General features: G+C 46.5%; 1 protein-coding gene across 1 annotated transcript in view; it reads left to right on the top strand.

Annotated features, from left to right (window-relative positions):
* The window catches only part of LOC135085960 (spectrin beta chain, non-erythrocytic 1), a 176269-nt gene that overhangs the window by 86765 nt on the left and 67669 nt on the right, over positions 1–21835 (top strand). The window contains exons 42-52 of the mRNA XM_063980744.1: positions 574–758; positions 1761–1863; positions 3020–3165; positions 4908–5127; positions 11623–11796; positions 13158–13370; positions 15183–15345; positions 16310–16398; positions 16893–17006; positions 17994–18129; positions 19954–20154. Of these exons, the coding sequence (XP_063836814.1) occupies positions 574–758; positions 1761–1863; positions 3020–3165; positions 4908–5127; positions 11623–11796; positions 13158–13370; positions 15183–15345; positions 16310–16398; positions 16893–17006; positions 17994–18129; positions 19954–20154 (1744 nt within the window). The remainder of the gene's footprint in view (positions 1–573; positions 759–1760; positions 1864–3019; positions 3166–4907; positions 5128–11622; positions 11797–13157; positions 13371–15182; positions 15346–16309; positions 16399–16892; positions 17007–17993; positions 18130–19953; positions 20155–21835) is intronic.

The following is a 21835-nucleotide window of genomic DNA, read 5'->3' as shown; positions in this document are numbered from 1 at the left end:
AGTGCGCCGCGCAGATCCATTCATAGCGGTTCTATATAAAATACTAGCTGTGCCCGCGATTTCGTACATGTGAAAACCCGTTTTTGCAACATTTTTCATTTTTGCTCTGCACATTACAATTTCACACAGCGCCAGCTAGCCCCAAAGTAAGCAACTTAATGCTTGTGTTATGGGTGCTAGCTTAACGGATATACTACTTATATACTTTTTTTTTAAATACATACATATTATACATAGTAACACCCAGACCCGTCACAGAAATTAAAATTCATCATTTTTAATTTCTGCCCGGCCGGGAATCGAACCCGGGACCTCTCGGCATAGTAGTCCGCTCTGAACCACTACACCAAACGGCCGACTATTACTCGTAGCGTGATGGTATATAGCCTTAAGCCTTCCTCGATAAATGGGCTTTCTAACACTGAAAGAATTTTTCAAATCAGTCTGGTAGTTCCTGAGATTAGCGCGTTCAAGTAAACAAACAAACAAACTCTTCAGCTTTATAATATTAGTATAGATGTATATGTGTGGAAGTCTTCTTTCTTTCTCATCAAATTAAATCTTTCCCCACAGGCCGTAGAATTAGAACTAGACACATACGCAGCCATCGTCGCCGAGATGGGCCGAGCAGCCGCGTCGATGGCGGACGGTGAGGGCGAAGCGCTAGTCCAGAGGCACGAGCAGCTAGCTGCTAGCTTGCAGCGCTTGCAGCGGCTTGCGGCGCACCGCCAGCGAGCGCTGGTTGAGAGCGTATGCAGGTTGGTCTATGGTTCTTGTGGTAAAAAAAACTGCTTGTATACTGTTAGTCTGTTAGTGTTAGTATATAGCTTAAAGGTAGCCTTTCGAAGCGATTTAGGGACGCGGCGTTGGTGGCACAAGACCAAAGCTAAAGACGCTGCGTCTGTAACGCTTAGTTCGAAAGGCTACCTTTAGGGTCTACGTAACTTGCGCGGGCGCCCACTGCATGCGTCCGCCTATTAATTATTGCACGTCCACCCCTGCCATGCGTGTGGAAAACACTGCGTTGTCCATACTATTATACAATATAAACGACTTTAGCATAGATCAATAAATAAAATAGATCCTTTAGCAATGCGTGCGCATACGGTCCGATTAGTGGCCTGCCAGCGCCCCCATAAAAATAGCTGTTGTGTATTCAGTTGTTTTTATTTTCTGCGACCTGCTTTTAGCTCATTTGCCCGAGTGGCGCCTGGTCCCAGTAAGTCTGTGTATTCCTACCCTATAGCTTTGTTCGCACTAGTTGAGTAATTAAGCAAAGTGAGCAAAATTATCGTCATCAACAAACAATACTATTCTCCATTCACTCTCTAACCTCTCCATCCCCCCTAGACAAAACGCACTTTTTGATCGAATCGAAAATCGAATCCGTCAAAATTCCATACAAAAAAGGGGCTTTTCGACCACTTTTCGACTGGTTTGCGATTAAAATTTGCACTTTGTCTAGACCCGCAGATGAACGTAATTCGTCCGTCCATTCATCGTAAGAAAGTGATTATGACACTTCTATTTAGTGAGGTGCTCCTTTAAATTTTTTAGAATCGAGAATACGTACATACCCGTACGTACGTAGAATTTTGTCCAATGACCCCAAGCTACCCATTCTTATCGCTCGCGCGTAATTATATTACTGTTGCGCTCGCACACTCACTGCTGCCGCCCGTCGCAGAAACGAAACGTTTCAACTGTCTAAATCACCATCATAATTTGAATGAACTATAACAATCATTGTTTCCTTCCAGACATGAGTACCTAGCGGAAAGCGCCGAGCTAGAGAGTTGGATACAGGAGCAGTACACGGCTGCCTCTAGCGAAGACTACGGGCAGGACTACGAGCACTTGCTGGTGAGTTTGAAGCAATGTTCGTTTCAGCCAAATGCCAAATAATGTCCACTACTGGACAAAGGTCTCAACCAAAAATTTCCACAAGGACCGGTCCTGCGCTGCCCACATCCAAGTTCTTCGGTCACCAGATCATCGGTCCACCTTATGGGAGGCCTGCTATAGATCGTTCCATCCACGAAGACGCACCCCTGCATTTTTCCGCGAATGTTTGAGTGTTATCGGTCCAGTAAAAAAAACTCCGTAAAACTCAGTAAAAACTCGGTAAAACTCATTTATTTCTGTAAGTAGGCTTTAAAAAAGCACTTTTACACGTCCCAGTATTAACCCTACCACTGCTTCAGGACAATAAATGGGCCAGTGCTGAGAAGAAGCAGCGCAAGAAACTCAGACACTATTGTCAGCCTCTTTTTCAAAGGTTTACAGGTTTTCAAAATACATAGTTATAAATATTTATGCTAAATGATCCATGAGTGCACACGCACACTACAGTAATGCCTTACGGATTGCTCGGACCACACTCCCCGCACCCCGCGCGACCGGGACCAAACATTGCTGGGGCGCGTCCGAGTGGATGAAACGATCTACACAAACTACGATGTGGTATAGAAAACTTTGCAGATATTTATTTTCTTCGACACCCTCTGTGGTCTAGTAGTGGTAAGACTAGCTGCTTCAGATCCAGGTATCCTGGGTTCGATTCCCAGTGGGGGCAGATTTTTCTGTTCGGTTTGGTTTGTAGTAGGGCTTTTTAAAGTCCGCCTGGCTAGCTACCACCATCTTAAGTCTGGTGCCATAACAACAATGTTAACAGTATTGTTGTTCCGCAATTTTTTTATGCATAACAAGGAAGATATTTGACCACTTGCACCTGGTGTTAAGTGGGATGCAGTCTAGATAGTCTTACAGGTAAAATAGCCAATTTCTCTGTGGTTGAGGATTCCGGGTGAAGCTCGCTTTGTTCTGATCATCACTTTACATCAGGTGAAATGCAGGTTAAGAGCTTCCTCGTTGAGTATAAAAAACTGTAATAAAGTAATACAGTCTTTATTGTATATGAACAAAGGTTACAAGAGTTCTTATAAATAGGTTAACAGGCATCTCTTAGTTCTACCTTTTCAGGCTGTAACTGTTCACTAAACCCAACCTTCCTCCACAGATCCTAAGGTCCAAGTTCGAAGAATTACGCCTGCGCGTAGAGAGCGGTGCTGAACGGTTCAGCCAGTGCGAGGAGCTGGCCAAGAAGCTGTTAGCCACCGACAGCCCATACATCGCCGACATCGAACGCAGACAGGAGGCGCTGGGGTAAGTGAAATAAAACAAAATGTCTTTTATTTAGGTGCAGAAATTTTTATTCAGAAAGCGCTCTGCCGCTCTGCGCTCGAACAGTATTCTGAATCTATCTATATACATCGTGCTCCTTTTGTATTCCGGAAATTTTAGGGGTATATTCTATAAATAAAAACTAGTTAAAGAGTCTTAGGAATATGTGTTTTTAAAAGCATATTTTTGAAGATATTGTGGATTCTAGATTTAGAAGATACCTAGTAGGCCAGTAGAATTAAACACAAAAATTGATTAAATCGGAAATAATTCCTACAAAAGATTTTTTTGCTTTAATGGCTTCATTGGTTGCCCATTAAGACTCTCCTAAGTTTTCGACTTCGACGGAGTTGTGCTTAAGTGGTAGGGGCCCCCGAAAGGGGCGTTTTTTCGGTTTTCCGGTTATACCGCGTAAAGGACTTACCCTATCGAAAAGTGGTCTTCATGACGGTTAAAGGGCACTTAATCCTGCATTGAATAAGACCAAATTCATATGTTTTGGACTAACCGGACTACTGGACTATAGTTGATTTAGATTATACTCGTAGTATCATCAATCTAATTTTTTTTTTTTTTCAAAATTGTCACCTAGTCTTTTTTGTGCAGAATTTTTATTGATAAGTGTATGTAAATTATGAATTATTTCAGTGAAAATTAAGTTTTTGAATAATTTCGTATGAAATAATAAGTGGAAAAAAAATTTTGAATTTAACAAAAAATGTAATGCCATTCCATTCTTTGAAGTGGTCTTATTAATACCCTAGAGTTCCAGGAAATCAAAAAGAGCACGTTGTATAGCAGCCTTTAGGAATTAGGGGGCGTCTCTTTCCTGTCTTAAACTTGGACCAGGGACCAGTTTGGTCTTTTCAAATTTGATTGTGGTGAACTGGGCCCAGTTTGATTCAGTTGTTGGGACGATTTTAGGGGGTTCGCCTTCGAACATAGACCTCTTCAACCCTCCACCGACTTCTGTCCCTGGCCACACGCATCCAGTTCACCCCAGCCTGCTGCCGGATGTCGTCTGTCCACCGTTTAGGCGGTCTTCCTCAATCGCGGGTGTTGTTGCAGGGTCTTCAAAATCAAAATCAAAATTATCTTTATTTGTTTAGACTAATTAAATTAGTACTTGCAAATCGTCAAATGCTCTTAAGGAGCCTATACATGTCTCATTCTTTTTTTGCCCTACCAGCGCTTCGAGACAAACATTTGGCAAGTGCTGAGAAGAAGCGCCGCAACAAACTCAGTCACCACTGTCTGCCGGTTTAAAAATATAAAAAAGTAGGAAGTTACAATCTTTTACTTCTACTTCTTCTACTACTTCACTCCAGGGTCTTGCCCAGCGAACCTGGTTCATCCGTGCAATGTGCCCTACCCTTCTCCATTTACGGCTCTCAATCTCTTCCACCATGTCGCTGACCCTGACAAGGAGAATACATAATTTTATTTATGCTGAAAAATTAAAACGTCCACAAAATAATGTAATTTTTAGTTTAGCAGTAAATGTATTTGTTTTTAGTTTGTCATTAATATTTTCATATTGTTTAGTAAGCACTTTTAAAATAGATACCTAAGATACAGGCAAAATATTTTGCTTAGTTTAGGTATTATTAATTATGTCCGTGCACTAATTTTAATTGAAACCAAACGTGTACTTATCTAGGCTAAGTTTTATACAGAAATAAATTATTTATTTATTTTATTTAATGTATTTTTCATCTCTCCAGCGAGTCCTGGCAACGCCTAGTCGACCAGATCCAATCCCGAGGCGCGAAACTCCACGCCGCTGGCGAAATACACCGCTTCCACCGCGACGTGGCTGACTTACTGGCCAGGGTCCACGACAAGAGGGCCCAGCTGTCCCAGGACTTGCCAGCGGGGGCTGCGGCGCTGAGAACTAGGGACAGCACTGAGAATGACCTGCTGGCTATTGATGCTCAGATGCAGGTAATATTCCTGTGATTTAGAGGTTGATTTAGTGCTTTAGGGCTCACTTTAGAGGCGCTAATGCAATAATCCAGCTGTCCCAGGACTTGCCAGCGTGCGCTGCGGCGCTGAGAACAGATGCAGGTAAGATCTATTCAGCTTTACAAAGTATTATCTAGTCAAAGACCATGATAAGAGGGCCCAGCTGTCCCAGGACTTGCCAGCGGGCGCTGCGGCGCTGAGGACTAAGGACAGCACTGAAAATGACCTGCTGGCTATTGATGCTCAGATGCAGGTAAGATTCCTGTGATTTAGGGGTTGGTTTAGTCGTTTAGGGGTCACTTTAGAAGCTCTAATGCTATAATCCAGCTGTACCAGGACTTACCAGTGAGCTGGGAACTAGGGACAGCACTGAGAATGACCTGCTGGCTATTGACGCTCAGGTGTGGTAAGATCTATGTAGCTTCATCATCATCATTTCAGCCACAGGACGTCCACTGCTGAACATAGTCCTCCCCCAATGAGTTCCACATCGCACGATTGATAGCGGCCTGCATCCAGCGCCTTCCTGCTACCTTTATCAGGTCGTCGGTCCACCTTGTGGGTGGACGTCTCACGCTGCGTTTTCCGGTACATTTATTTAGTTAAAGTTCATGATAAGAGGGCCCAGGAGGGCCCAGCTGTCCCAGGACTTACCAGCGGGCGCTGCGGCGCTGAGAACTAGGGACAGCACTGAGAATGATCTGCTGGCTATTGATGCTCAGATGCAGGTAAGATTCCTGTGATTTAGAGGCTGGTTTAGTCGTTTAGGGGTCACTTTAGAAGCTCTAATGCTATAATCCAGCTGTCCCAAGGCTGACCAGCAGGCGCTACAAACTAGGGACAGCACTGAAAATGACCTATTTAGCTTCATCATCATCATCATTTCAGCCACAGGACGTCCACTGCTGAACATAGTCCTCCCCCAATGACTTCCACATCGCACGGTTGGTAGCGGCCTGCGTCCAGCGCCTTCCTGCTACCTTTATCAGGTCGTCGGTCCACCTTGTGGGTGGACGTCTCACGCTGCGTTTTCCGGTACATTTATTTAGTTAAAGTTCATGATAAGAGGGCCCAGGAGGGCCCAGCTGTCCCAGGACTTGCCAGCGGGCGCTGCGGCGCTGAGGACTAGGGACAGCACTGAGAATGACCTGCTGGGTATTGACGCCCAGATGAAGGTAGGATTCTGTTCATTTACTTAATTCTCGAGGCTCCTATCTGGCCAGGGTCCATGATAAGATTGCCCAGCTGTCCCAGGACTTACCAGCGGGCGCTGCGGCGCTGAGAACTAGGGACAGCACTGAGAATGACCTGCTGGCTATTGATGCTCAGATGCAGGTAAGATTCATGTGATTTAGGGGCTGGTTTAGTCGTTTAGGGGTCACTTTAGAGGCTTATACTATGAGCCAGCTGTCCCAGGGCTGACCAGCAGGCGCTACAAACTAAGGACAGCACTGAGAATGACCTGCTGGCTATTGACGCTCAAATGCAGGTAAGATTCCTGTGATTTAGGGGCTGGTTTAGTCGTTTAGGGGTCACTTTAGAAGCTCTAATGCTATAATCCAGCTGTCCCAGGACTTGCCAGCGTGCGCTACGGCGCTGAGAACTGATGCAGGTAAGATCTATTCAGCTTTACAAAGTATTATCTAGTCAAAGACCATGATAAGAGGGCCCAGCTGTCCCAGGACTTGCCAGCGGGCCCTGCGGCGCTGAGGACTAGGGACAGCACTGAGAATGACCTGCTGGCTATTGATGCTCAGATGCAGGTAAGATTCCTGTGATTTAGAGGCTGGTTTAGTCGTTTAGGGGTCACTTTAGAAGCACTAATACTATGGTCCAGCTGTCCCAGGGCTGACCAGCAGGCGCTACAAACTAAGGACAGCACTGAAAATGACCTGCTAGCTATTGACGCTCAAATGCAGGTGAGTATCTGTTCATTTACTTAAGTTCTTGAGGCTCCCATCTGGCCAGGATTCATGATAAGAGAGCCCAGCTGTTCCAGGACACTTGTCCCGACTTGAAAGTAGGCGCTATGGCGTTCAAAACTAGAGATAGCACTGACAATGACTTGTTGACTATCGACGCCCAGATGCAGGTAAGATTCTGTTCATTTACTTAAATTCTTGAGGGTCATATCTGACCAGGATTCTTGATAAGAGGGCCCAGCTGTCCCAGGACTTGAAAGCAGGCGCTATGGCGTTCAAAACTAGAGATAGCACTGAGAATGACTTGTTGACTATCGACGCTCAGATGCAGGTACGATTCTGTTAATTTACTTAAGTTCTTGAGGCTCCCATCTGGCGAGGATTCATGATAAGAGGGCCCAGCTGTCCCAGGACTTGCCAGCGGGCGCTGCGGCGCTGAGAACTAGGGACAGCACTGAGAATGACCTGCTGGCTATCGACGCACAGATGCAGGTAAGATTCCTGTGATTTAGGGGCTGGTTTAGTCGTTTAGGGGTCACTTTAGAAGCTCTAATGCTATAATCCAGCTGTCCCAGGACTTGCCAGCGTGCGCTGCGGCACTGAGAACTGATGCAGGTAAGATCTATTCAGCTTTACAAAGTATTATCTAGTCAAAGACCATGATAAGAGGGCCCAGCTGTCCCAGGACTTGCCAGCGTGCGCTGCGGCGCTGAGAACTGATGCAGGTAAGATCTATTCAGCTTTACAAAGTATTATCTAGTCAAAGACCATGATAAGAGGGCCCAGCTGTCCCAGGACTTGCCAGCGTGCGCTGCGGCGCTGAGAACTGATGCTGGTAAGATCTATTCAGCTTTACAAAGTATTATCTAGTCAAAGACCATGATAAGAGGGCCCAGCTGTCCCAGGACTTGCCAGCGTGCGCTGCGGCGCTGAGAACTGATGCTGGTAAGATCTATTCAGCTTTACAAAGTATTATCTAGTCAAAGACCATGATAAGAGGGCCCAGCTGTCCCAGGACTTGCCAGCGTGCGCTGCGGCGCTGAGAACTAGGGACAGCACTGAGAATGACCTGCTGGCTATTGATGCTCAGATGCAGGTAAGATTCCTGTGATTTAGGGGCTGGTTTAGTCGTTTAGGGGTCACTTTAGAAGCTCTAATGTCTAGCTCTAATAATCCAGCTGTCCCAGGGCTGACCAGCAGGCGCTACAAACTAAGGACAGCACTGAAAATGACCTGCTAGCTATTGACGCTCAAGATGCAGGTAAGATTCTGTTCATTTACTTAAGTTCTTGAGGCTCCCATCTGGCCAGGATTCATGATAAGAGGGCCCAGCTGTCCCAGGACTTGCCAGCAGGCGCTGCGGCGCTGAGAACTAGGGACAGCACTGAAAATGACCTATTTAGCTTCATCATCATTTCAGCCACAGGACGTCCACTGCTGAACATAGTCCTCCCCCAATGAGTTCCACATCGCACGATTGATAGCGGCCTGCATCCAGCGCCTTCCTGCTACCTTTATCAGGTCGTCGGTCCACCTTGTGGGTGGACGTCCCACGCTGCGTTTTCCGGTACGTTTATTTAGTTACTTTAAAAGTTCGTGATTAGAGGGCCCAGCTGTCCCAGGACTTGCCAGCGGGCGCTGCGGCGCTGAGAACTAGGGACAGCACTGAAAATGACCTGCTGGCTATTGACGCTCAAATGCAGGTAAGATTCCTGTGATTTAGGGGCTGGTTTAGTCGCTTAGGGGTCACTTTAGAAGCACTTATACTATGTCCCAGCTGTCCCAGGGCTTACCAGTGAGCTGAGAACTAGGGACAGCACTGAGAATGACCTGCTGGCTATTGACGCTCAGATGCAGGTAAGATTCCTGTGATTTAGGGGCTGGTTTAGTTGTTTAGGGGTCACTTTAGACGCACTTATACTATGGTCCAGCTGTCCCAGGACTTGCCAGCGTGCGCTGCGGCGCTGAGAACTGATGCAGGTAAGATCTATTCAGCTTTACAAAGTATTATCTAGTCAAAGACCATGATAACAGGGCCCAGCTGTCCCAGGACTTACCAGCGGGCGCTGCGGCGCTGAGAACTAGGGACAGCACTGAGAATGATCTGCTGGCTATTGATGCTCAGATGCAGGTAAGATTCCTGTGATTTAGGGGCTGGTTTAGTCGTTTAGGGCTCACTTTAGAAGCTCTAATGCTATAACCCAGCTGTCCCAGGACTTGCCAGCGTGCGCTGCGGCGCTGAGAACTGATGCAGGTAAGATCTATTCAGCTTTACAAAGTATTATCTAGTCAAAGACCATGATAAGAGGGCCCAGCTGTCCCAGGACTTGCCAGCGGGCGCTGCGGCGCTGAGGACTAGGGACAGCACTGAGAATGACCTGCTGGCTATTGATGCTCAGATGCAGGTAAGATTCCTGTGATTTAGGGGCTGGTTTAGTCGTTTAGGGGTCACTTTAGAAGCTCTAATAATCCAGCTGTCCCAGGGCTGACCAGAAGGCGCTACAAACTAAGGACAGCACTGAAAATGACCTGCTAGCTATCGACGCTCAGATGCAGGTAAGGTTCCTGTGATTTAGGGGCTGGTTTAGTCGTTTAGGGGTCACTTTAGAAGCTCTAATGCTATAATCCAGCTGTCCCAGGGCTGACCCGAAGGCGCTACAAACTAAGGACAGCACTGAGAATGACCTGCTGGCTATTGATGCTCAGATGCAGGTAAGATTCCTGTGATTTAGGGGCTGGTTTAGTCGTTTAGGGGTCCCTTTAGAAGCACTAATATTAGGGCCCAGTTGTCCCAGGGCTGACCAGCAGGCGCTACAAACTAAGGACAGCACTGAAAATGACCTGCTAGCTATTGACCCTCAGTTGCAGGTGAGATTCTGTTCATTTACTTAAGTTCTTGAGGCTCCCATCTGGCCAGGATTCATAATAAGAGGGCCCAGCTGTCCCAGGACTTACCAGCGGGCGCTGCGGCGCTGAGAACTAGGGACAGCACTGAGAATGACCTGCTGGCTATTGACGCTCAAATGCAGGTAAGATTCCTGTGATTTAGGGGCTGGTTTAGTCGTTTAGGGGTCACTTTAGAGGCTTATACTATGAGCCAGCTGTCCCAGGGCTGACCAGCAGGCGCTACAAACTAAGGACAGCACTGAAAATGACCTGCTAGCTATTGACGCTCTCAGATGCAGGTAAGATTCTGTTCATTTACTTAAGTTCTTGAGGCTCCCATCTGGCCAGGATTCATGATAAGAGGGCCCAGCTGTCCCAGGACACTTGTCCCGACTTGAAAGTAGGCGCTATGGCGTTCAAAACTAGAGATAGCACTGAGAATGACCTGCTGTCTATCGACGCTCAGATGCAGGTAAGATTCTGTTCATTTACTTAAGTTCTTGAGGCTCCCATCTGGCCAGGATTCATGATAAGAGGGCCCAGCTGTCCCAGGACTTGCCAGCGGGCGCTGCGGCGCTGAGAACTAGGGACAGCACTGAGAATGACCTGCTGGCTATTGATGCTCAGATGCAGGTAAGATTCATGTGATTTAGAGGTTAGTTTAGCGACCGAAGGCTTTACTAAAATAGTAAGACACGGGTCCTAACGCGACCTTTAATAACGAGTTACATTATGAAGGCTTGTTTTCCAGTTAATATGAGTGTTCAGGTCAATTGTCCCAGAATTTATTGACGCTTTCACATCTCTCAATATTTTTTTCGTACCCAATCTTTCTTTAGCGCAATATATTTTCAGATCTTTTAGACTCCACGGCAGACGAACAATCCTCTCCAAGTTACCTAAGATAAATAAAGGGTTTGGCCTATATGTACTCTCTTAACGATAGTCCTTACTTATTCCCAATCTCCCTGATGATCCAGAAGGAATTCTGTATCTTTACGAGTACACGACTCATAAAGGCGGCGATTCCCGAGCGAGACAGAGACCTAAGTCAAGTAACGGTCGCAATCTCTCGTTTCGGTCTCTTGTCTCTATCGCGACGCGAACCGTTAACTTTACTTTCACTTTACCCATTCTTTTTCTCATTCATTCATTGTTCCCTTTGAATAATACTGCGAGAGTGTGAAACGGAATGCAAGGGAGTGAGTGAAAGCCAATGAATGAGTGAGTAAGAAAGATGATTTTGGACAAGATAGAGAAGACGATTGTATTACGACGGAGCGAGGACTTTTCTTGTGGTGTATCCCGGAATAAATAAATAAAATAAATAATAAAATAAATATCCTTAGACATTTTACACTGCGCTTCTAGTCCCAAACTAAGCAAAGCTTGTACTATAGGTACTAGACAACGGATATAAACATACTTAAATACTTTTTTTTTGTAAATACATACTTATTATACATAGAAAACACCCAGTCCAATACAAACAAATATGTTCATGCACACAAATGTTTGTACTGTGCGGGAATCGAACCCGCTACCTCCGGAATAGTAGTTCGTTTCGAACCACTACACCAAACGGCCGACAAATACAAATAAAGCTGGAGAAATATTACCGCATTTTAATTCCTACAATACTAATCCTCATTCATTATATCCCCAGGTGCTCCAAGAAGAAGGATCCCGACTACAAAAGTTATACCCAGGCAGCAACGTACAGCAGATCGCGTTGCAGCAGCAAGCGTTGGAAGACGCTTGGGCGGCGTTAAGAGCGGCTGCTGATGAGAGGAGACGACAGCTGGAGATGCAGGCTGATCTGCACCAGTTTAGGGCACAGGTTAGTTGTTAATTTTAGGAGGATTAAGGTTTCGTTTCAGCCAAAATATGTTTACTGTTGGTCTCCTATTTAACGTGTGGAATAGCAATAAAGAACTTTTGGAAAAAAAGACCTCGCGCAGTTGTTTCCACAATGACCGCTCCTGCGCTCTTCGTATTCAGAAAGATCGTCGGTCCAACGAGTGGCAAGTCAGTCTGCATTACGTCTTCCAGTATTTCGTGTGTTGAGAACTGTTATAACTATTCTGCCTCAGCGATCATCAGTTCTACTACCATTTTTCGACATCAACGAGTACATGTATTTTTTTTTTTGCTAAATGAACAACACACTGTCCCCTTCAATTTTAAATTACTGTCCTCCTGAAAATATTTATTGCCAGAATCAAACAATACAATAACTAAAAGACAGACCTCCACACTAGGCATTGCCTGTCCTGTGGAGGAAAGAATAACGATTTACAGGTAGAATTAGCACGGCTAAGCTGACAGTGTTATTTAAGGAAGCAATAAATCATAATATGAAAAGACCACAAAAGATGCAGGCTCAGTAGAGCCTCTCAACAAGTGGGCCTCAGAATGAACATGGACAAGACAAAAATCATGTCTAATGTCCGTGTTGCACCCACTCCTCTGAAGGTTGGAGACCCTACACTCGAAGTTGTTGACAATTATTATGTATACCTGGGACAAACAGTCCAGTTAGGTAGGTCCAACTTCGAGAAAGAGGTCAATCGTCGAATCCAACTCGGATGGGCAGCGTTCGGGAAGCTTCGCCATATACTCACGTCCGAAATACCGCAGTGTCTCAAGTCTAAAGTATTTGACCAATGTGTGTTGCCAGTGATGGTATACGGATCTGAGACGTGGTCGCTTACTATGGGCCTCATAAGAAGGCTCAAGGTCACCCAAAGGGCGATGGAGCGGGCTATGCTCGGAGTTTCCCTGCGTGATCGAATCAGAAATGAGGAGATCCGCAGGAGAACCAAAGTAACCGACATAGCTCGCAGAATTGCTAAAATCAAGTGGCAGTGGGCGGGCACATAGCTCGTAGTGACGATGGCCGTTGGGGCAGGAAAGTTCTCGAGTGGCGACCACGGGCTGGAAGAAGTAGCGTGGGCAGGCCTCCTACTAGGTGGACCGACGATCTGGTAAAGGTCGCGGGAAGAGCCTGGATGCGGGCAGCGCAGGACCGTTCATTGTGGAAAACCTTGGGGGAGGCCTTTGTCCAGCAGTGGACGTCATTTGGCTGAAACGAACGAACGAACACAAAAGATGAAGAGACATTAGGGCCATCCCTAATGTAGGGTGTGCGTAAAAGTGTAGATGTGTTGTGTATGTAACTAACTGTCTATGTGTCCAAAGGTCCGCGACCTGACCTCCTGGTGTAGCAGCGTGGTGTCATCGCTCGCGGCGAGCGGCGCCGGCGCCGGCGGCGTGCGTGACGCGGCTTCGGCTCAAGCGGCGCGCGCAGAGCACGACGCGCTGAGAGCAGAGCTGGATGCACGCGATGACTCCTTCCGTGCTGCGCTTGATCATGGACAGAGGCTGCTGGAAGAAGGACACCCGGCTTCACAGGTCAGTTGATTACGGATCTCTTATGTAGCTATGAGGTCCTGGTACTTTTCAGGCTGGATCAACATTGAAACCTCTAGTATCTGCTTGGGTAAGAGACATCCTGCTACGCAGGTTAGAGGGACCTCCTTACTAGCTATATGGTCCTGGTACTTATCAGGCTAGATCAACAAGAAATGGGCAGAAAAATCTGCTGTAGGAGGGACACCCGGCTTCATAAGTGGGATCTCTTTAGTATCTATGAGGTCCTGGTACTTTTCAGGCTGGATCAACATAGAAACCTCTACAGACTCCTGCGCAAGAGTCTTCCTGCTACGCAGGTTAGAGTGACCTCCTTACTAGCTGTGTGGCAATGGTACTTCTTTGACAAAATCAACAGGAGAAATACTCAACTATGTAGGACAGTGAGATGACTCTTTAGTGGTTCTGCGAGCCTGGTACTTCTTCGGCTACTTGTTCATTTGAAGCAAGGATGAACTGGCACCAATTGACAAGACCAGCTGACAAAGACTGTCGGCGTGCGTGACGCGGCTTCGGCTCAGGCGGCGCGCGCAGAGCACGACGCGCTCAGGGCCGAATTAGATGCACGCGATGACTCCTTCCGTGCTGCGCTGGATCATGGACAGAGGCTGCTACAAGAAGGACACCCGGCTTCACAGGTCAGTGAGAGCTCCTTAAGTTAGTAACCAGATGAATCTCTTAAGTAGCTATGAGGTCCTGGTACTTTTCAGGCTAGATCTACATAGAAACATCTACCGACTCCTGCGCAAGAGACCTGACTCCTGCTATCTCCTTACTAGCTGTGTGGTCCTGGTACTTCTCAGTCTATCAACAAAGAAACTGCCAGAGTCTAGTGTCTCCTTAGTGCGTTCGCGCGCAGAGCACGACGCGCTCAGGGCTGAATTAGATGCACGCGATGACTCCTTCCGTGCTGCGCTGGATCATGGACAGAGGCTGCTGCAAGAGGGACATCCGGCTTCACAGGTCAGTTCCTTAGTGGCTATGCGGCCCTGGTACTTTTCAGGCTGGATCAACATAGAAACCTCCACCGACTCCTGCGCAAGAGTCTTCCTGCTACGCAGGTTATAGTGACCTCCTTACTAGCTATGCGGTCCTGGTACTTCTCAGGCTAGATCAACAAGAAATGGGCAGAAAAATCTGCTGTAGGAGGGACACCCGGCTTCATAAGTGGGATCTCTTTAGTATCTATGAGGTCCTGGTACTTTTCAGGCTGGATCAAAATAGAAACCTTTACCTACTCCTGCGCAAGAGGCATCCTGCTACCTCCTTACTAGCTGTGTGGTCCTGGTACTTCTTAGACAAGATCAACAGGAGTACTTAACTATGTAGGAGAGTGAGATGACTCCTTAGAAGTTCTGCAAGCCTGGTACTTCTCGTTGCTTTGGAGCAAAGAACTAGCACCATCCACTAGCTCCTTAGTGCCTATGTGGTCCTGGTACTTTTCAGGCTGGATCAACATAGAAATCTCTACCGGCTCCTGCGCAATAGACATCCTGCTACCTCCTTACAAGCTGTGTGGTCCTGGTACTCTTTAAGATTATCATCTAAAGACTGGTGCGGGTATCAGACGATTCCTACTACATAGAAAGAGAGATGATTCTGGTGGCTTTGTGAGCCTTGTACTTCTTCGGCTGCTCGTCACGTTTGCTTTAAAGCAAGGACAGAAGTATGATTTTCTTGCGCCACTCTATTTTGTGGTGCCGCTTAGAAGGTGGCGATGGAATAGGTATACCTTTCTGATGACGGTTGTTGTATTACTCACATTTAACGTTATTCTACCCTGTTTCCCCACAGGAGGTGGAAGCAAAATGCACTCAACTGGTGGAAGCGCGAGCGGCGGCCGCGGGCGCGTGGGCGGCGCGGCAGGTGGCGCTCGACCAGCTCATCGACCTGCACTGCTTCCTGCGGGATGCGGCGCAATTACACGAGTTGTGCGCTGCCCAGGAACATGCTCTAGGTAAGACATTTACAGGAGAGCCCTAGTGTCCTATAGGAGAGGCCTAGTATCCTATAGGAGAGGCCTAGTATTCTGTAGGAGAGGCCCAGTGTGCTGTAGGAGAGGCCTAGTAACTTGCAGGATAGGCCTAGTGTCTTGTAGCAGAGGCCGAGGGTCCTGTAGGAAAGGCCTAGTAACTTATATGAGAGACCTAGTGTCCTTTAGGAGAGGCGTGGTGTCCTCCAGGAGAGGCCGAGGATACTGCAGGAATCTAGTGTCCTCTAAGAGAGGGCTAGTGTCCTGTAAGAGAGGGCTAGTGTCCTGTAGTAGAGGCCTAGTATCCTATAGGAGAGGCCTAGTGTCCGGCAGGAGAGGCGACAAGTGGCGCTGGACCAGCTCATCGACCTGCACTGCTTCCTGCGAGATGCGGCGCAACTGCATGAGTTGTGCGCGGCCCAGGAACACGCGCTAGGTAAGACACTTGCAGGAGAGCGATGGTATTCTAGAAGAGAGAAAGGGTACTGTAGGAGAGGCCTAGTATCCTGTAGGAGAAGCCTAGTGTCCTATAGGAGGCCTACGCCCGTTTTCACCACCAATCCCTAATTTTCAAGTGACTCCTATGGTGACACATAACATGAATTTTGTTTTCATAGGGGACACTTAAAAATTATGGATTGATGGTGAAAACGGGCACTAGTGTCCTGTAGGAGAGGCCTAGTGTCCTGCAAGAGAGATCTAGTGTCTTGTAGAAGCCTAGTGTCTTGTAGGAGAGGCCTAGTATCTTGAAGGAGAGGCCTAGTATCCTATAAGGGAGGCCTAGTATACTGTAGGAGAGACTTAGTATTAAACGGCTACTAAGCCAGTCCTATCGATATACACAATCCACTCTTTGATTTAAGTTCCCAGAAGGACCCTTTTCATTGGTCCTTCGAGCCGGATACTATCAATATACATTTTGTTAACACGTTTCTTTTTCCATCAACAGCTGTGGAGATATCTCCCGATTGCAGCGTGGAAGAAGTGGACAACCAACTCAAGAAACACGAGGCGTTTGAGAAACTGATCGCCACTCAGGTATTTTTTCAGTATTAATAGACTCTTTTTTTTGTTCTTACCTTTTGAACTTGTATCAGAAGGAATATTTAGATATTACTTTGGATTCCTTTTATATTCTTCTAATTATATTCATTGCTGGTTTCGAGACAGTTATGTTTGAGTTTCGTTGACGGCCAAACTGTAGATCCTCACTTGGCTATATCTGGGAGTTACAATGGTCGGCTAAAGTCCGATCGCCGTGCAGATGGAATTTCGTACAATGACCCCAAGCTACCCATCCTTATCGCTCGTGCGTAATTATATTGCTACACGCACTTACAGTGCGACGGGCGGCCGCATTGAGTTTACCCTGCGACCGGACTTTAGTTGATTTTCCCTGCTACCTTTAGGTGCAGAATGTTACCTAAAGTCAATCTCATCTATTACTTTGAACCTTTTAATGCTTCCAGATATTCTGCGACTAAAGGGTCTAAGGCTAAGCAAAGCATTTAACGTGTTCACTCTTTCCTCAGGACGAGAAACTGGCCACCCTGAATAGTCACGGAGACAAACTGCTACAACAGAACCACGTGGAAAGCCAGCGCATCGCTGACGAGCTGCAGAACATTAACGAGAGGCGGACCAAGGTAAGGAGCTTATGGTAATTCAGATGTTGTAGTGATGACACAATAAATACAGCCTTTACTGGTTGGGTTTTATTGGCGGCCAAGCTGTAGATCCTGGCTACACAGGAGTTGCAGCGGTGGGAACGAGAAGTGGGAATAGTCCCGTAATCAATAATACAGGTACACAAGTAGAACGTCATACAACCGTGAAATACCAAGACAGTGTACAACGACAGTCTTTTCTTTGTTCTCTTGTTTTTTAAGGCTAAAGTTGCCACTGTATTCTGGACAATAGTGTGCATTTGTTACGCTATCGAATACCAATGTAATTTATATTATTTTTGGTTCTTATTACTTACTCGTAATCTACAAAAATCTCTTTTCAAATTGGTTTCTGCTTCGCAAAAAATCACGAGATATCACAAGCAGAATGATGTGCCATATCTTCTAAATAACTCAAAGGTGACTGACTGACATAGTGATCAACGCACAGCCCAAACCACTGGACGGATCGGGCTGAAAGGCATGCAGATAGATGTTATGACGTAGGCATCCGCTATGAAAGGATTTTACGAAACTTCACCCCTAAGGGGGTAAAACGGGATCCACGTGTACGAAGTCGCGGGCGGCTGCTAGTACTGACATATATTTTAATAGATTGTAAAATTTTTAAAACAGCTAGTAACACGTCGTTTCTGTCCCGTTCCCCTCACAGTTGCACGAAGCAATCCACCACCACCCATGGCCATGCCAACCTTGCTGTTATACTGAGCGAAATTTATATCACAATGCTTCCCATTCTAATAGAATTATAGATTTATACACTAGGCAAGGCGTGTCCTGTAGGCCTAAGATGCGCGCCGTGATAAGTGGTTATCACGCCATTTTATCTATTTTCGCCATACATTTTGACGTCAATAAAAGTTATAACGGCGCGCATCTTAAGCCTATTGTAGACAATTTTTTGGCACAAGTTGTTTAATCTACGTCCTTGTCCCTTCTCTACAGTTGCACGAGGCGTGCGCGGCTCGTCGCGGTCGTCTAGCACGTCAGCGCGCGCGCGCACAGTTCGCGCGCGACGCCGCCGACACGCGCGCCTGGCTCGCCGACAAGCGCGCCAAGCTCACCGCCGACCAGCTGCAAGGTAACGTACCCATATTAACTTGTACATGGCCCCTTGCAGCCTTGCACATACAGGGTGGAAACGTTAAGTGATCTCATTCGATTATTTCTAAACTATACAAGATATCGGAAAACTGGTTACTGATCTTGAACGTGCTTCACGAGCTCTATTCAACGGTACCAATAATAGGTTACAGAATTAACTGGATCTATCCGAAAATTAAAGGTTTTCAGCCTCCATACTAAATGTAGGCCAGCCAAACAATATTAGAAGTATTTTTTTTTATTAAATAATAAACACTTAAAATGAACTCGTAAATTGCATTCCTATTTAAAATTATTCATGGAAAACATTGGTTTTAGGCTTTACTTGCTATAATTTATCAAGACTTGAGTACCATGACTGTGGCTGTACTAAATGTATGGAAGATTGAATTTGAAACATTGAATTTTCGGATGGATCCAGTTTATTTTGTAACCTATTATTGGTATCGTTGGATAGAGCTTGTGAAGCACTTTCAGGATCATTAACCAGTTTTTGAATATCTTGTATAGCTTTTATTTTGTGGTTGTACTAAATGTATGGAAGCTGGAGACATTGAATTTTCGGATAGATCTAGTTTAATATTTAACATATTATTGGTACCGTTTGAAAGAGCTTGTGAAGCACTTTCAGAATCAGTAATCAGTTTTTCGATATCTTGTAAAGTTTAGAAATAATTGCGTGAGATCACTTAACGTTTCTACCCTGTATACGTATGGCCCGCCAGCGCCTTAATAAAAATAGCAAAAAAAAACAACCGAACAACGATTCACATTGTTAGTGAACCGTTATTCAGTTGTTTTTTTTTTCTGCTGCCCGCTTTTAGCTCATAATCTGCCCCTGGTTCGATTTAGTCCTTAGGAAGTATATCCTTGTGTATCCCGTAAGAACTCATGGCGCGATTTTCACCCGCGCCCGCGGCGGTTGTGGAATTGCGGTTTTATTTCAAAACTCACAGAACCGGTTATTTCCACGGTTACGCAGCCGTCGATCATCGCCCGCAAACGTGCAAACAGAAGCGGGCCCGCAACCGCTGTGGGCGCGGGTGAAAATCGCGCCGTGAGTTCTTAGCCTTAGAGACACGTAGTGAACGCACGTAACGCTGCGGGTTTGTTTCCTTGGGGAAACGGAATCAGTACCATGATTCACCAAACTTGTAGAACTTGTGTGATTTTGAATACAAATGTATTCTTCTGTACTTGTTCAAGCTGATAAATAAAATAACGAGTGGACTGTATAAAATTAGAATCTATTCGATATACCTAAATTTACAATAGCAACCGTTTAGTGCAAAGTCGTTGAAGAGAGTGCGTCAGCGTCGTCTTCGTGGATGTTCGTGTTTGTTTCTCTGGGGACATGGAACCAGTACCAGGATTCACCAAACTTTTAGAACTTGTGTGATTGTAAATACAAATGTATTCTTCTGTACTTGTTCGGTAATCTTAGGTCTTAATTTACTTATCACTTCAACTCTCTCATGGCATGCGGACTTTTAAAATCGTTTACGGTCCATATTTCGATTCCGTTAACCATCGGTGGTCTATAGACCACTGGTTAGAAACCACTGGTAGATAGATAAGTACTCGATTGCTATAAAATATATCACTGAACGCCCGCGGCTGCGAAAGGCGTTAGGTCGCTGACAAGTAAGCCTACCTCACTGCTATTCAGCATCAGAGTATGTCACGATTTTTTCGTCAATCAATTCAAGTGAGCAAAAGTCACCACTGACCAGCACCTGGGTTGGTGTTGCCATCAATTTTGTGTCAAATAAAAAAAGAACTATTTTTTTCAACTCCCCAGGCGAAGTCACAAGTCTCGAAGACAAGATCAAGAAACTCCAGAAGCATCAGGCCTTCACCGCGGAATTAGCCGCGAACAAAGCGCGCCTGGCCGAGGTCGGCGCGCTGGCGGCGCAGCTGCGGCCTGATTCGGAGGTCGAGCAGCAGCTGCAAGCGCTGGAGGAGCAGTGGCGGCAGCTGGAGGAAGCTACAGAGCAGAAGGGTAGGTTAATTTAGGGAAAGTTGCAGCTTTAAGACACTCTAGAAGCAACTGCGGATTGATGCAGAGGTGGAGAAGCAGCTGCAGGCGCTAAAAGAACAGTGGAGACAGCTGGAGAAAGCTACAGCGTAGTTAAGACACTTCATAAGCTGTTGCAAGCGCTGGAGGAGCAGTGGAGGCAGCTGGAAGAAGCTACTGAGCAGAAGGGTAGGTTTCTTTAAGGGAAGATGCTGTTAGACTAGACCAAGACACTTTCGAAGCACCAGGTCTTCGCAAAGAAGCAGCTGCAAGCGCTGGAGGAGCAGTGGAGGCAGCTGGAGGAGGCCACGGAGCAGAAGGGTAGGTTTCTTTAAAGCAGCTGCTGTTAGACCAGACGAAAGACACTCCAGAAGCAGATGCAAGCGCTTAAGGAACAGTGAAGACAGCTGAAAAAAACCACAGAGCAAAAGGGTGAGTTTTATTTGAGTAGCTGCTCTTAAGCTAGTTTAAGACACTCTAGTAGCAGCTGCAAGCGCTGGAGGAGCAGTGGAGACAGCTGGAAGAAGCCACTGAGCAAAAGGGTATGTATCATTTGAGTGACGCTGCTTGTAGACTAAACTAAGACACTAGAAGAACCAGGCCTTCAGAGAGCAGCAGCTGCAAGCGTTGAAGGAACACTGGAGACGGCTGGAGAAAGCTACAGACTAGTTTCATTTGAGTAGCTGCTGTTAGACTGTACCTAGACACTCCAGAATCACCAGCAGGGTTACTCCGAAAACTGTGATCCGAAGCTTCAAATGCTATCCCTCTCACGCAAAGCGAGACGCCAGCGCGAGTAACAGTGACAGACATACCCGGAACTACGTGAACGGTGTTTCGGAGTAGCATCAAGCCTTCACCGCGGAGCTGGCCGCGAACAAGGCGCGCCTGGCCGAGGTCGGCGCGCTGGAGGAGCAGTGGGGGCAGCTGGAAGAGGCTACGGAGCAGAAGGGTAGGTTTCTTTGAAGGAAGATGCTGTTAGACTGGACCAAGACACTCTAGAAGCAACTGCGGCCTGACACGGAGGTCGAGAAGCAGCTGCAAGCGCTGGAGGAGCAGTGGAGACAGCTGGAGGAAGCTACTGAGCAGAAGGGTAGGTTTCTGTAAAGGAAGATGCTGTTAAACCAGATCAAAATACTTTAGAAGCACCAGGTCTTCACAAAGAAGCAGCTGCAAGCGCTGGAGGAGCAGTGGAGGCAGCTGGAGGAAGCCACTGAGCAGAAGGGTAGGTTTATCTTTGTTTTATCCACTCCAGAAGCATTGGCAAGCGCTGAAGGAACAGTGGAAGAAGCTAATGAAAAGAAAAGTGACTAAAGACACTCTAGTAGCAGCTGCAAGCGCTGGAGGAGCAGTGGAGACAACTGGAAGAAGCCACTGAGCAGAAAGGTAAGGTTATTTGAGAGAATCTGCTTTTAGACTAGATCAAAACACTTTATAAGCAGCTGCAAGCGCTGGAGGAGCAGTGGCGGCAGCTGGAAGAGGCTACTGAGCAGAAGGGTGAGTTTCTTTGAGGGAATCTGCTGTTGAACCAGAGGTCTTCACAAAGCAGCTGCAAGCGCTTAAGGAGCAGTAGAGACTCCTAATGAAAGCCACGGAGCAGAAGGGTAGGTTTCTTTGAAGGAATCTGCTTTTAGACTAGACCAAGACCACTCTAGAAACACCAGGC

This window comes from Ostrinia nubilalis, chromosome 30, assembly GCF_963855985.1.
Source record: "Ostrinia nubilalis chromosome 30, ilOstNubi1.1, whole genome shotgun sequence".
Classification (NCBI taxonomy): Eukaryota; Metazoa; Arthropoda; class Insecta; order Lepidoptera; family Crambidae; genus Ostrinia; species Ostrinia nubilalis.
The sequence above is the reverse complement of the archived record's forward strand: the minus strand, read 5'-3'. Positions and strand labels throughout refer to the sequence as shown.